The 16,162-nt window shown below is 33.6% G+C and overlaps 3 protein-coding genes across 3 annotated transcripts; 2 read left to right on the top strand and 1 right to left on the bottom strand.

Annotated features, from left to right (window-relative positions):
• The first annotated feature begins 1,496 nt into the window (after positions 1–1,496).
• Positions 1,497–5,193, top strand: LOC130666894 (uncharacterized). Its single transcript, XM_057468218.1, has 3 exons — positions 1,497–1,515; positions 1,559–4,144; positions 4,229–5,193. The coding sequence occupies exons 1-3, from the start codon at positions 1,497–1,499 to the stop codon at positions 5,191–5,193; spliced, it is 3,570 nt and encodes a 1,189-aa protein (XP_057324201.1).
• A 1,496-nt stretch (positions 5,194–6,689) lies between these two features.
• LOC130666893 (uncharacterized) lies at positions 6,690–7,622 on the bottom strand. The gene has a single exon (XM_057468217.1). It carries the CDS (start codon positions 7,620–7,622, stop codon positions 6,690–6,692), a length of 933 nt encoding a protein of 310 aa, XP_057324200.1.
• A 3,248-nt stretch (positions 7,623–10,870) lies between these two features.
• LOC130666892 (uncharacterized) lies at positions 10,871–14,788 on the top strand. Its single transcript, XM_057468216.1, has 3 exons — positions 10,871–11,032; positions 11,104–11,445; positions 14,063–14,788. Exons 1-3 carry the CDS (start codon positions 10,871–10,873, stop codon positions 14,786–14,788), a joined length of 1,230 nt encoding a protein of 409 aa, XP_057324199.1.
• Positions 14,789–16,162: the final 1,374 nt, after the last annotated feature.

The raw sequence follows: 16,162 nt of genomic DNA, 5'->3' as shown, positions 1-16,162 counted from the left end.
ATCATCTGCTATGAAATTAACTCTAATAATTTAATTTGTCTTATCCTATTTGTCTGAAAAAATTCACTTTTTCCATAATAATTAAAAATTTATATTTAAAAGATATATTTGAAAATTTTTTCAAAATGTCGATAAAATAGGGAATCATGTTAACTCTGCCATCTATCTGAAAAAAATCAATACTAAATCTGTATTATCCATAGATTAACAGTTTTACCCATCTTTAGTAATTTCATTTATTTCTTTTTTTACATATACCTTTCCTAAAAGATATTATCGATCTCACGATCTTAAGTAAATATATATTAAATTACATATGGTACATATATTCTCGAATACTTTTTTTGTACCATCTACCCAACATAAACATTTTTCTTATGATCCAAATCGTATATATATATAATAAATCTTATATTTGATACCTCAATTCATATATTAATTCTATAATTTATTAAACCTCTCTCAATAAAAAAATTCCAGAGATCTTTTTTATTTAAATTTTAAACCATTGATGATGTTATTGATATGTAACACTCTTCTATGTAATTTTTAATATCCTCAACACTTTAACATAAATAATTTTTATTACACCGCTTAATGAGATCTGTACTGTCATCGATATTTGATACTCGCAGTCGCATTATTTATTTAACTCTCTGTTTTAAATTTCATATGTAAGTTCTATACTTTATACCACCCAATTAAATAATTTTTTATAACACCCTTCTATGTAATTTATTATATCTGTCATCGATCACCGGAAGTAAACAATTTTTATCACACCTCTTAATGAGATCTGTACTAGCATCGATATTTGATACTCATAAATTTATTACTCTCTGTTTTAAATCTCAAAAAGATCGTTGATGTTATTTATATATCCGTTTTTCTTTTTTAATCTGTACCACCCAAATAAATAAATTTTAGTAACACCGACCTGTCATCGATCACTCTATCACCGGAAGTAAACAATTTTTTATTACACTGCTTAATGAGATCTGTGCTAGCATCGATATGCAATACTCATAATTCTTAAATTTATTATGTATTTATACTCTCTGTTTTAAATCTCAAACGATCGATAATATGTACTTTTCTTTTAATCTATACCACCCGAGTGAATTATTTTTTATAACTTATAAACTTATAACATACTTATAAAACTTTTTTTACCCTCTGTGTGTTCCTCGTTTTGAATACTCAGAAACGTTGATGACATTCCACCTATAGTCGAAAGCTTAAATAGCTTGTGAGAATTTACTTAATTTACAGTTGAAGTGTAAATCTTTATGTGAACACATCTTAAGTTTTATATATAAACATCTATTCCCGATCCACTAGTGTTTGTGATCAGGAATTTTTAATATACAGTGTTTTATCAAACAATTAAAAAAAAAAATGTCTCAACGAGGTTTAATTAAAGCTCTCCATGGCTTAGTGAATACGGTAGCACAGTCATATAATGATTTGCAATCAGAGGTGGTGGATGAAGAGCAATGCCAGAGGTGTTACAGTGTTTGTAATGATACAATAGACTATTTTAATACAATCTTAACAGATCCTAATACTACCGTTCACGTTCGACGAAGTGTACAAGCAAACATTGCAGTTCTTTGTTGGTATAGTAATCAGTTTCTACAATTAAGTGGGCAGGTAGCAGGTGGTGATTTAAGTGTAAATAATCCATCTATTAAATGGCAAGACCTCGAGAACGCTTTTTGGAATAACATTAAAACAGGATCAATAATTAACCGATCTCACACTGACTTGAGAGATTTTTTAAATGTGTCTAGAGACATTATATTGGATAAAATCCAAGAAATGCTGGAAAACGTTGCAGGTGTCAAAGTGAACGTCGAACTTTTTTGTAAATTTAAAAAAAATACATCGATCGAAGAAGAAGTTAAATCCTTTAACACCAAGAGTCGGGCGATTTTACCTGCAACATCTCTCGCTGAGTGGTATACGGACTTTGTATACAATAAAATGTTGAACAAAGTGGAAGAATTTAATCAGAAGGATTCCGGGTGGAGTTTGACGGAGATAACCAACCTGGTTGTAACAATGTCAAAATACACAACTCTGCAAGGAGGAAGTTCAACATTTGTGAGGCTTCCTCGAGATATTCAAATGAAACGAGCTGTAAACATAGAAAACTATGATGAGTACTGTTTCCTATGGAGCATCGTTGCTGCGATTCATCTTCCCAACACTGGACATCCTGAGAGAACATCGGCGTATCCTCATTATAGTGCTGTGTTAGAATATACAGGTATTAAATTTCCTATGACACTTAACCAAATTCCAAAGTTTGAAAGACTAAATGACTTAACAATTAATGTATATGGTATTGAATCTCATTTTACAAAGAAAAAGTCTGAAAAAAGTATTATAATTCCATTATATTTAAGTAAATATTGTAAACCTAATAGAAAAACAGTCCACCTTCTAATGTTACAAGCTAATGTTAATTTAAATATGAAAAGTAATGAGTATAAAGATTACGAACCTATATATCATTTTGCTCTAATTAAAGATCTCTCACGATTAGTAAAAAGTCAGATATCAGCTTCACATAGCAAATTATTTTTTTGTGACCGATGCTTGAACCATTTTAAATTAGAAAAATCGTTTGAAGATCATATAAAAGACTGTTTAGCATTAAATAAAGTTCACATGACATTTCCGACTGAAGAAAATAAAATTTTAAAGTTTAAAAATTACCACTATAAAGATACTGTACCGTTTGTTGTCTATGCAGACCTAGAATGTACACTTGAGCCCCAAGACAATGATAATTTTGACAAACATATACCACATAGTATAGCATTTTATCGCTTTTGCAGTTATAATAACAATTTATCTAAATTTGAACTCAATCGATCACAAACCTGCATTGAGTGGTTTGTAAAAAAATTAGAATGTTTAGCATTAGAAGTCGAATCATACTTGAAAGATCCTGTTGCTATGAAACCTCTGTCGAGACAACAAAAAGAGAGTCTTGAGCAAGCAACTGTTTGTCATATTTGTGAAAGATCTATAACTTCTGCTACAGATAAATGCTACGATCACTGTCATTTTACTGGTAATTATCGCGGCCCAGCTCACTTATCTTGTAATATAAATTATAGAACATCTCACACTATACCAGTAGTATTTCATAATTTATCTGGTTACGATTCCCATTTTATAATAAAATCTTTATCAACCGTTTTCGAGGGTAAAATTACATTATTACCAATTAACAAAGAACGTTATATATCTTTCACGAAATATGTTAAAAATACATCAGTTTGCTTACGTTTTATAGATTCATTCAGGTTTATGGCATCTAGTCTTGACAAATTAGCATCTAATTTAAATGATTGTGATAAACAGATTACTCAACAACATTACAGTGATCCAGAAAAATTTAAATTAGTTACTCGAAAGGGTGTATTCCCATACGAGTACGTAACTGGTATTGACAAACTTAACGACAAACAGTTGCCCGATCAGGACTCATTTTATTCCAAATTATCGGACGATAGTGTATCTGATAATGATTACGCTCTTGCTCAACTAGTTTGGAATAAATTTGATATCAAGACATTAGGCGAATATTCTGATTTATATTTAAAGACCGATGTCCTTCTTTTAGCGGACATATTCCAAAATTTTAGACATAATTGTATGGCTACCTATAGCTTAGATCCTTTACATTACTATACGGCACCGGGACTCGCTTTCGATGCGATGTTAAAATATACAAATGTTGAACTCGAGTTATTTACTGATCCTGAAATGATGCTTTTTATTGAAAAAGGTATAAGGGGTGGTGTATCTCAGTGTACAAATAGGTATGCAGCGGCAAATAATCGTTACATGGGATCCAGCTTTGATCCTAATAAAGCTGAATCCTATTTAATGTATTACGATGTAAATAATTTGTATGGTGCTGCTATGAGTATGCCGCTACCAAAAGGTTCATTCGAATGGGTTTATCCGCCTGAAGATCTTACTTTTGACGTCGATAACGTAGATCAATTTTTGAACGACATCCATAGTGTTGGCTATGTATTAGAAGTTGATCTACATTATCCTCAGGAATTGCATGATCTACATAAAGATTTACCACTGTGTCCTGAACACTTTTCACCACCGGGTAGCAAGTATACTAAATTATCGACGACTTTATATGATAAAAAAAATTATGTTATACATTATAAGAATTTAAAACAATGTTTAGATTTAGGTTTAAAATTAACAAAGATTCATAGAGTTTTAAAATTTGAGCAGTCACCATGGCTCAAGTCATATATAGATAAAAATACAGATTGCAGAAAAGCTGCTAAGAATGAGTTTGAAAAGGACTTTTATAAACTTATGAATAATGCCGTTTTTGGTAAGACTATGGAAAATGTCAGAAAATACAAAGAAATTCATATAGTAACAAGATGGACCGGTAGATACGGTGCTGCTGACTATATTTGTAAGCCTAACTTCCATAGTCTTACTATTTTTGATGAGAACATTATAATTGTTGAATTGAAGGCGGCAAAAGTACGCTTTAACAAACCAATTTATGTTGGTTTTTGTATATTAGATCTATCAAAAACTTATATATATGACTTTCATTATAATTATGTTAAACATAATTTTGCAAATGAAGAATCAAAATTAATGTACACTGATACTGACAGTCTTATATACCATTTTATTGTACCAGACATCTATGAGATCATCAAACGTGATATCGACAAGTTTGACACCTCTGATTATCCACCTGATAATGTTTACAATATACCACTAGTTAATAAAAAAGTTTTAGGTCTGATGAAGGACGAGAATAATGGCAAAATTATGACAGAATTCACTGGACTTAGAGCAAAGTTGTATGCTTTTAAAATTCATAATGAAGATCAGGTAAAAAAGCGAGCCAAAGGTGTCAAACGTCCGACTTTGCGAACTATCACTTTTGAGGATTTCAAACGATGTTTAAATGATCATGTAAATTTAAGTAAGGAACAATATGTAATTAAAAGTAATAAACATAATGTAAGTACGATAGTTCAGAATAAGATAGCTTTAAGTTGGGAAGATGACAAACGTCAGCTTCTGTTAAACAGTACTGATACTGTACCATGGGGTTACGAAGTGTCAAGAGATGAAATTATGACTATACCGAGACCAAACAAAAGACGAAAAATGTAAAAAAATAGTTATAAATTTTAGGCTAGTAAAAAAAATAAAACTTATATACATGATTAAAAATTACTTTGTTTTATTTCAAAAATATAATACATTTTTACAGATCAGATTTATTTATCCAGCTATTGTGAGAGCTATCAAAGCCAAGCCACTTTACATATAATTTATTTCCACGTGTTTTTATAACTTTTTCTACCAGGTAAACATCCGGATATTTAACTTTGCTGAGTTCTTCATCGTAGAATCCACCTTCTATCGGCTGTTCCTGATAGTCTACAAGTCTGTAGGTTGTAGGTACGGTATTTTGTACAGATTTTATAGTGAAAATCTCTGTTGTCCAGTTAGCGGTGTAACCTTTCTCAAACACATGTTTGTGTTTGCTAATTCGAACTTTATCTCCAACTTTAAACTTAGATTTTCGTACTCGCTGCTGCATTTGAAGAGGTTTGTATATATTTTTAAACAGTTCTTTTTCATTAGCAGCAGTTACATCAACAGGTTTCATTTTAATTGTCCGATGTTTAGTATTATTATATGTATTTAACAATTCTTCTAGCATGCTGATCCATTTATAATTACCACGAGCAGAGAATTGGCGCCACATATTAGTTTTAAGTGTTCGGTTAAAACGCTCACATATGGATGCTTTCAGGTTGCTGAACGTTGAGTACATATTAATTTTATACTGCTTCATAAGATCTTTGAACTCTTTATTGTAAAACTCTTTGCCTTGATCAACATGAAGATTTTTCGGAACACGTCCTTGTTGGAATATAGATTTCATTGCATTCGTAACATCACTAGCACTTTTATTTTTAATTGGTACAGCCCAAGCGTACTTGGAGAATATATCTATCACCGTCAGCAAGTATTTATTTCCTTTATTTGAAGTAGCGTATGGGATCATTTCAACTAAATCTGCCTGCCAAGATTCATCGAGTCCTCGGATATCAACATGACGTCGCAGATAATTTCTACGAGCTTGCTTATGGAGCTCATAAGCTATTACTGACTTTTTGTCCTCCATCGTTGAAAATTTTAGCCTCCAATTTTTTTATACGTTGGGTATTCTCATCAAGTGATTCTTTTCTTGTTTTCTGTTTTTTTAACCTCAATTTTAGTTCTTGAACCTCTTTCTTTAATGTGACTACTGTAGAATCTAGTGTTACTACTTGGGCATGCAACAGTGAAATGATCTCGGACAGATCATCTTTCATACTATCATACATTAAAGTCAATTTTTTATGAACTAGATCACGTGTAAATTTCAATGTTGCTACATCATTATCATCTGAAGGATCACCAACACGACACAATTTTTTACTCTCCAAATCATAATCTCCACCAGGAGTCAACTTAAAACCAACTCCAGGTGGCCCAGGTGGTCCACTAATAAGTGCAGCTGTCATTAACGAACGTCCAAATATGTCAATACTCATTTTTGTTCTGTACACTTCTATGAACAGCAGAAGACTGGTCGAAATAGTTAAAAAATACAGTTAATATATAATTCCAGCCTCCCGTAACTCTTTGATTATTGATATAATTTCATTTGTGTGACTTGGATTACCAGCTGCTTGAGATGCCATGAGTAAACGTAGACGATCAACCAGTTCATTTGGATTATCCCAATAAACATAGTCCATATGTGTTTTCTTCTTCTTTACAATCTTATATTTAGGTAATCCTTTTCCCTTAGATGTCTTTGTAAGAAAATCAGCAATATAAGTATTAAACTTTATTGTAGAATCTTCATAAATACTGCCGTCTGATTTGTAATTTTTTCTATAAGTGTTTGTGTTTTTAATGATCTCTAGGTATGTATTTTTATCGTCTTGTGTAACACTCGCATCATTGGGTGATTTTTTAAACAGTAGTTCTAATAAACCAGGAGTTATAGGATATTCATGATCTTTAACATAAAATGTATTTTCTTCAAAATTTATTTCTGAATCACCGATATAAAAATCATTGTACCGCCGACGAACACCATATCTCAAATCTATTTCTTTACTTTTTCTATACACTTTGGCTAAATAGGATTTAACTAAACTACCCGGTTTAGCAGGAGTACTTGAAGCAGAGGGATTTATTTGGGTCTCATTAAGAGTTCTACTACTCACATCGTCATCAGAGATTAAGCTATCATAATGACTTGTATCATCAAATTCAGTTTTATTGTTGAGTGTTGAATTGTCCTTTTGTTTAACCTCTTCTTTAATTTCCTCCTTGACTTCTTGCTTAATTTTTTGTTTCGACGATTCAACTAGGCTCTGTAATGGTGTAACTATGGGTTTGAACATTTCACCCATAGCTTTTTCAGCGCTATCTTTACCTAACTTCAGCATTTTATGCTTTCGTCTGATGGCGTCACTTGCTTCAGATATCTGACGCAGCACATCTTTTTGTTTCGAAATCTCTTCAAGCTTCATGTTGATGTATTGGAGTTCACTAGATATATGATTTATATTAAGAGTTACACTTTAATTTATACTAATAAAGCAGTCAAATCCTTTTCTGTATCTTCCATTGTTGAGCTCACTGTCTTTATCAATTACCACAAAACCATATTTGCCATCATTCCAACATGCAGAGCATAGGTCTTTGAATGAATTGTATGACATGTCTGTATTTACATGATCATCATATACATGTTTTAAATTCATCTCATCTTGGCGGAAAAGAACCAAAAAATTTACATTGTCACGTATTAAATGCTTAGGAATGCGTGTATAAGTTTGACACAAATAAAAACTGTCTACGTCTTTGTGTCGACCCATACAAAAGTAAGCTCTAATGTGATCCTGTTTTTCACAAGCAACATCGTCAAATATCATTAGTGAATTAGGTTTTGCATCCTCAGGTTTAACCACATCCTCATGTTCATTGAATGGGAAAAATCCTACACCCTCTATGGGCTTGAGAAGTGACTCTAAAAACTTGTATTTCGGCTGATTAAGAGATTTTGAGTAAAGGTAAATGTTGTTGAATCTCAGACCATTGGGATGAATAATAAGTGATAATAAGGCATTTGTTTTACCACAGTTCGACGGGCCACAAAACACTGCCCGCACACTGTTCGGTAGTAAAGCACCATGTCTTTTGATCGTTTTTACTCCGGTGCCTTGAACAATTTGATCGAAATTTATCACAGGTAATTTAGCGTCGTGTTTTTTGAACTCCATGTTAACGGTTCACTGTTAGAGTGACAACTCATTTCTAAGACTATAAGTATGATAATTTATAATGATTTATTATCAGTCATTATGTCGCTGTGATGGAGTGCGGACGTATAAGTGGGAAAGGTATTGTCAACAGTATCATTAACAAGCTACCTTTTGAACTTCATATACCTGGTTATCAGTATTGTGGTCCAGGAACGAAGTTAGAGAAGAGATTGGCTCGTGGTGATCCTGGTATCAATCCTCTGGATGCAGCGTGTAAGAATCACGATATTGCTTACTCGAAAAATCGAGAAAATTTAGGGGCGCGTCACGAGGCTGATAAAATATTAGCTGATAAAGCGTGGGAACGTTTTCAAGCGAAAGACGCAACTATTGGAGAAAAAGCCGCTGCTTGGAGTATAAACAAAATCATGAAGGCAAAAAAACGCTTCGGAATGGGAATGAAGAAGAAGAGAATGGGTGGTAAGAAGAAAAGAATGGGTGGTAAGAACAAGAGAATGGTGGGTAAGAAGAGGAGAAAGAGTGGTAAGAAGAAGAAAAGTACCAGCAAACGACCCAAGGTGGCGCTGAGGAAAATTGTGACAGCTGCTAAGCAAGCAATGCAAGCAGGTGGTGATCCAATTAAATCTGCACTCAAAGGGGCTCGACAAGAGGTGAAAAAATCTGGTGAAAAGAAAAATGTTCGACAGCCACGTATACTACCAGTTCCATCTAAAATCGGTGGTGTACTTCCGTTTTTGATCCCCCTATTTGCAGGTCTTTCAGCAACCGGTGCTCTCGCTGGTGGCGCTGCGGCGGTTGCGAAGGCTGTTAACGATGCTAGTTCAACCAAAAGACAGTTAGAGGAGAGCAAGAGACATAATTCTAAAATGGAAGAGATAGCCATAGGTAAAGGCTTATACTTAAAGCAATACAGACGTGGTATGGGACTATATTTGTGGCCATATCCATCGGTTGGAAGAGGATGTAAGTCAAAAAACAAGTAGAGCTACCACATCGAGCACTTACAAACATCGACTTGATGAAATACGCCAAGGCATTAAAGATACCCAATTTCCGCGGTGTTTTCATGAGAAACGATCTGCCAAAATCTGGACCTAAAGAATTCGAATCAGCTATTGTCAATCTTGATGATAAATTTGGATCTGGAACTCATTGGGTGGCGTACAAGAAAAGTCGTGATAAAGTAATTTATTTCGATAGTTTTGGTGATTTACAACCACCAGAAGATCTTATAAAATATCTCGATGTTGGTAGCGTGAAATATAATCATAAAAGATATCAAGACTTTGACACAATTATATGTGGACATTTGTGTCTAAAATTTCTTTCCGGACGACTTTAAATTGATATGACTAGTTCCTCAGGACATTAGTCATGGCTGAGTCTTTCACGTTAACGTTGACAGGATCGTCCTCTGTGTTAGAGGCAAATTATTTCCCACCAATTGAACTGTCAGAGGGAAAGAATTATGTCTTGGGTCTTGTAGAATTGCTGACATTTAATTCGATACCTAATATAGACATTGGCGCTAATAAGTTTTATGTAACTTATCCTCCGGATAATGAAGAACAAGGAGACAAGAATGACATCGTGGATAACAATGTAGGAAATATCGACAAACCTGATGCAAAAAGGACAAAACGAGATGTGTTTATAGCGACGAGAAGTGATGATAATGTTTCATTGGACCCAGAGGTTGATGTGCAATCTCAGAGAGATATTTCTAAGAAAATAACCCCCAACAAAATTGTTCCTGTTAAAGAAAAGGTAATTAAAATACCGACTGGTAGTTATGAAATCGGAGATATTGAGAAATACATACGAAAAGCATTACCGAGACTTAGCATCAGTATAAAAGCAAATAATAATGAACTAAGAAGTGAAATTAAATGTGATCAGGTTATAAATTTTATACCTAAAGATTCTATTGGTCGGCTGTTAGGTTTCAAAAATCGTCGGCTTCAACCAAACAAAACTCACTCATCAGATTTACCTGTGGCCATACTAAAGCTAAATGCCCTAAGGGTTGAGTGTAATATAACCACAGGTGCTTATATAAATGAGCGCAAAGTGCACACGATTCACGAGTTTTTTCCGGGTGTACCACCAGGATATAAGATTGTGGAGTTGCCATCACACGTCATTTACCTTCCAATCACCGCAGATGCTATATATAATATAAGACTACGTATAGTAGATCAGGATGGAAAATTAGCAAATTTTAGGGGTGAAACTATAACCATAAGATTACATGTGAGAACGATATAAAATGGGTATTGTATATGATACAAAGAGTGGCGCTGGCTATAAAAAGATATCAACATGACCAAGCACAATCAGTCGAAGAAGACCTCACAAGGCGTTAACACATCAGAACGAGCAGTTCCTGAAAAGTCTAGGACTACGTTTACGTGGAAGATTAACAAAATAAAATTTAACTTCTGCTGCATAATCCCGTGTCGAAAGACTTAGGTGGTAAGCTGTTGAGTATAATGTCTAATAACGACGCTACAAACAACTTGAAGAAGTATTTAGAGAGCCAACAACGTAAATACGGTACAGATTTTAAAGACAGCAAAGATAAATATTCAGCACCAAGCATAAAAGGTAGTACAGCGTACGGCGGTTACGAGAAAGGCAAAAAGTACGGTGCAGTAGGTGACAGAGGATATAAAAAATAATGGCTAATATATTGGATATCCAACGACCAATTATATTCGATGAGTCAATTGCTCACTATGAACTGCATGCTCATCAACCCTATGCATCGTCGACTTTGAACAACAATGATGAAGTTCGTATCACCATCCAGAATCAAAATTTGTGCATACTTCCTAGCAAAAGTGCACTCCATATTCTCGGAAAGTTTACTAAGAATGATAATACTGCTGTCGTTGCTACCACCAACTTGGTTAATATGGGGATTGTCCACATGATTAAAGAATTCCGTTTACTTATGAATGGTGTTGAAGTTGATCGAAGCAGTAACGTCGGTATAACAAGCCTGATGAAAGGTTATGTATCATTTAGTCCAAATCAGTTGAGTACTTTAGAGAATGCTGGCTGGGTAATGGAAGATAATGTCAAATTGATCAACGCTGCAGGAAATTTTGATTTATTGATTCCGCTGAATATTTTGAGTGGTTTTGCTGAAGATTATCTGAAAGTTCTCATGAATGTTCAGTAGGGTGGGTCAAAAAAATCGAATAATTTTTTTTTTACTTTATACTCTGAAAAATAGGTTCGTAGACACCTAAAAAGAATTCTCTCCAAGTATGAGCTCTTAATTATAACGGGAAGGTCCTCCGCTTTGCGGGTTTCTATTTTTTTCGAATAATCAGATAAAAAAATTTATATCTCGCTTCCAACTGCTTGGAAAAATATTCCGTGGCATAGACTTTGTAAGAAATTGAACGCTCTACAAAAAAGGTCTCTTATGATTTTTTCAAAAACCTAACCGATTAAAAGATATTTCTAGTTGAAGTTTGGCTATTTTAAGGAAAATATTCGTTTTTATTATGAATTTTATAAGTCGATGAAAAAAAATTATTTCGGATTGCGGAACTCATGATTTTGTAGGAAATTTACTGCTCTACAAAAATGGTCTCTTATGATTTTTTGATTAAGTGGAGCCGTTACGAGATATTCATCGTCAAACATCAACGAATATCAATATTTCCAGTTTTTGATCAATAATTCGATAAATTTTAATTTAAACTATGAGTTTCAGGAAAATTTACATAAATTTGAGTTTCGATCGATAAAGAAATGTTATAAACAATTTTTTAACTTCCCGCTAAGAAAATTGTAAATTTTCAAAAATTCGGGAAGTTATTGGTTTCGGTCCGATTTACGAAAATCGAATTTCCATCAGATGTCGACGTTTCGAGGTCCTAGGAAGCTATCCTGACTAATTTCACGATGATGTCCGAGTGTATGTATGTGTGTACGTACGTACGTACGTACGTATGTATGTATATAAATATTCATAACTCTTGAACGGATGAACCGATTTTGATCGTTGAGGTGTCATTCGACGCGACTTGTTAATGTCTTGAGGCCGTAGAAATTTGAACTTAATCGGTAGGGTGCGTTCAGAGATATTTCAAAAATAAAATTTTTTCAAAAATGTTTTATTTGGATAACTTCCAATTTGCTCGATGGATTGATTCCAAAATCTAATCAGCTCTAAAACTCTATAAGCCGCGTCGAATGCCACCTCAATCATCAAAATCGGTTCATTCGTTCAAGAGAAACCGTTGACGAAAGAATTCAAAAAAAATTTTTTCCTTGGTTTTTTTGAAATTTCTCAAAAACGGCTGAATAAATCAATTTCAAAATTCGACCAGCTTTAGAACTTGATAAAACGCGTCGATTGCCACCTCAACCATCAAAATCGGTTAATTCGTTCGCGAGATATCGTGGAAGAAAGAAATGCTAAAAAATGGTTTTTTACAAAACAATGGCATACAAAAGTATTTGCGAGCTCGAAGAGCTCGAAAATATATTCACAATAATGTTTTCGAGCTCAGCGGGAAGTTTTGGGGCTGGCCCGCAGGGTCAACTGACAGACCGATTTTTTAATATTGTTTTCAGTCTTGAGCTTGTTTGATTGCATTAAAACAAGAAATTAGAGCATTTTTTTCGACATATAGCCGATGATTAGTTTAATTTGAAGTGAATGACATATTTTTTTGTCAAATTTAATATGAAAAGTATTGAATCAAGTGAGAAACAACCAGTATTTAACTTTTTTATAGATAAATTTTTTATTGAATTATCAATTTGGAGCACTGAAAATGTACTGATAAAAAAGTAGACAACGAAGATAGTTAAGAAAAACAACATAGGTGGCGCTAGCGTTAGAGTACCAACAGAAGAAGTAATGTAATTCAGAACAAAAAGCCTCTCTCACAAAAAAATTTATGTATAATTGGTAGAATAAAATTTGAAAATACATACTAAACAACCGTAATAATATGAAATGCCAATGCAATTGACATTTTAAATTATTACAAATAAAGCTTACAAAAAATATCATTAGAACAAAAACTTCTTAGTGAATTTTTGAACAAATAACTCCTGTAGGAGTGACTTTTATGATAGAAATTTAAATTTATGTAAATTTTCCTGAAACTCATAGTTTAAATTAAAATTTATCGAATTATTGATCAAAAACTGGAAATATTGATATTCGTTAATGTTTGACGATGAATATCTCGTAACGGCTCCACTTAATCAAAAAATCATAGAAGACCTTTTTTGTAGAGCAGTAAATTTCCTACAAAATCATGAGTTCCGCAATCCGAAATAATTTTTTTTCATCGACTTATAAAATTCATAATAAAAACGAATATTTTCCTTAAAATAGCCAAACTTCAACTAGAAATATCTTTTAATCGGTTAGGTTTTTGAAAAAATCATAAGAGACCTTTTTTGTAGAGCGTTCAATTTCTTACAAAGTCTATGCCACGGAATATTTTTCCAAGCAGTTGGAAGCGAGATATAAATTTTTTTATCTGATTATTCGAAAAAAATAGAAACCCGCAAAGCGGAGGACCTTCCCGTTATAATTAAGAGTTCATACTTGGAGAGAATTCTTTTTAGGTGTCTACGAACCTATTTTTCAGAGTATAAAGTCAAAAAAAAATTATTCGATTTTTTTGACCCACCCTAATGTTCAGCTAGAGATAGTTCTTACAATTTCAAACAGTGACATTAATGCTTACATACAACAAGCAGCGGCAGGAGCGGGTGCTGAGGAAGTAAAATTGACTTTACAAAAAATTGAGTGGATTGTGCCGTATGTAACGCTTTCAGACAAGGAGAAAATTCAAGCATTAAATTATATTACCAGTGATCCAGCTATCTCAATTAGTTTTCGAACCTGGGAATTGTATGAGTATCCGCTGTTACCAGCAACCTCAAGACACATTTGGGCTGTCAAAACATCAACACAACTGGAGAAGCCACGTTACGTCATCCTCGGATTTCAGACAGCAAGAAAAAACGACGCAAGGAAGAACGCAAGTCGATTTGATCACTGTGCGCTTCGGAACGTAAAGTTATTCCTGAACTCACAGAGTTATCCGTACGGGGATCTTAATTTGGACATAAACGACAATCAGTATGCTTTATTGTATAATATGTACACTGATTTTCAATCTTCATACTACAATAAAGAGCCTGAGCCACTGTTGACAAAGCGGAAATTTCTGCAAGAAGCTCCACTCTGTGTTATAGACTGCTCTAAACAGAATGAGGCTATTAAATCTGGACCAGTAGACATTCGATTGGAGTTTGAATCCACAAATCAATTTCCACAAAACACAACGGCTTATTGTTTAATCATTCACGATCGTATAGTTGAGTATAATCCCATCAGCAGCACTGTACGGAAATTGACTTGAAACATGGTTGTGCAATTTGATCTAACGCCAACTATACATTATATGTACACATGGAGGTATGCATACAAAACTGCTAGACGAGGTGAATGGGAGCAAATGGCTCGAGATCGAGAAAGGTTTAAAAATAGGATAGAAAGATCAAGTTATATTATAGAACCTGTATTGATTAAAAGAATTAATAAATAAAAATTTTTTCACCGATGATTTAATTCGTTTTATTATTTATAATCTTAACCTAATACATTCCAATATCATAAGTTTAATTAAATTGTATATTTTTTAACTTGTTTTGTGAATTATTATTTTTATAGAATTACTATTATTTATACACTTTGGACAATCTTTTCGGTATGGATAAAGCCATATTCCACAAATATCCCAATCACCACCAGACGCTGGGTAGTGGTCCATGCAAAATGAGTAATCTCTTATTTTATCATTATTTTGTAATTCCAATGGAAGAGTATCGTAAACATGACGTATTTGGGTCCTCGCAAAACGTAGAAGAAAGTGATAATCAAGACAGGCGATATCACGATTATGCATTTTTTTCAAATCAGACAATTGATAATATATTTGCACAGATTTTTCGTATGATGGTTTGTCACCCCAGAAATCCAGGAACCACCGCTTTAATTGTTGAATATTTTGGAAAGCACATGCATGTGTTCTTCGGCGATGAAACTGTCTCAGCGGGCATTTCTCCTTATTGTAGCGATCCACGTTTTCAAATGAATAATGTCTCATTAGTTGGATGTCGATTATTTGTGTTGAGTAATCAGTCATGATCGTCAACCATTTGTCTTTTAGCTTTCCGTCAACATAAATATAACTTGCTTTGCTCACCAAATCTTTAAGAATATCTTTGAGTTCGCTGTATGGCACTTCACCTGAGTCCCACCGGATGCCATGACCGCAGCCACTTTCATCGAGAGTTTCTTGCATAATCACTCCATCATACTCCAATGGCGGTTGAAAGATAAAATGTTGACACTTAAAGAATGAGAAATTTTCATCTGTTATGTCCACTACACATAATTCTTTCACTACTAAGGTGTCATCGGGCATTACAAATCCCGCGAAATCTAAGATAAATTCCATTGTCTTTTATTTTTTTACAATACGTTCTTCTAGTTTTTCCAAGCTTTCGATCACCTGATACAGTTTTTTTACAGAGTCTTTGAATGCACAGCAGTATGGGCACGCTTTTTTATCTCGTCTAGTTAGAATAATATTCAAATTAGTTTGTAAAATATGAATATCGCGTACAAAGCTTTCAATGTAGTCTTGTGTGGGTGGTTCAAAATAACGTGCCAATAATTCTGCTTCAAATAAGACGTATGGTGGATGGTTTACCAGATACTCTATTTCTTC

The sequence above is a fragment of the Microplitis mediator genome, chromosome 4, assembly GCF_029852145.1.
Source record: "Microplitis mediator isolate UGA2020A chromosome 4, iyMicMedi2.1, whole genome shotgun sequence".
Classification (NCBI taxonomy): domain Eukaryota; kingdom Metazoa; phylum Arthropoda; class Insecta; order Hymenoptera; family Braconidae; genus Microplitis; species Microplitis mediator.
This window is presented reverse-complemented; position numbering and strand designations above follow the sequence as displayed.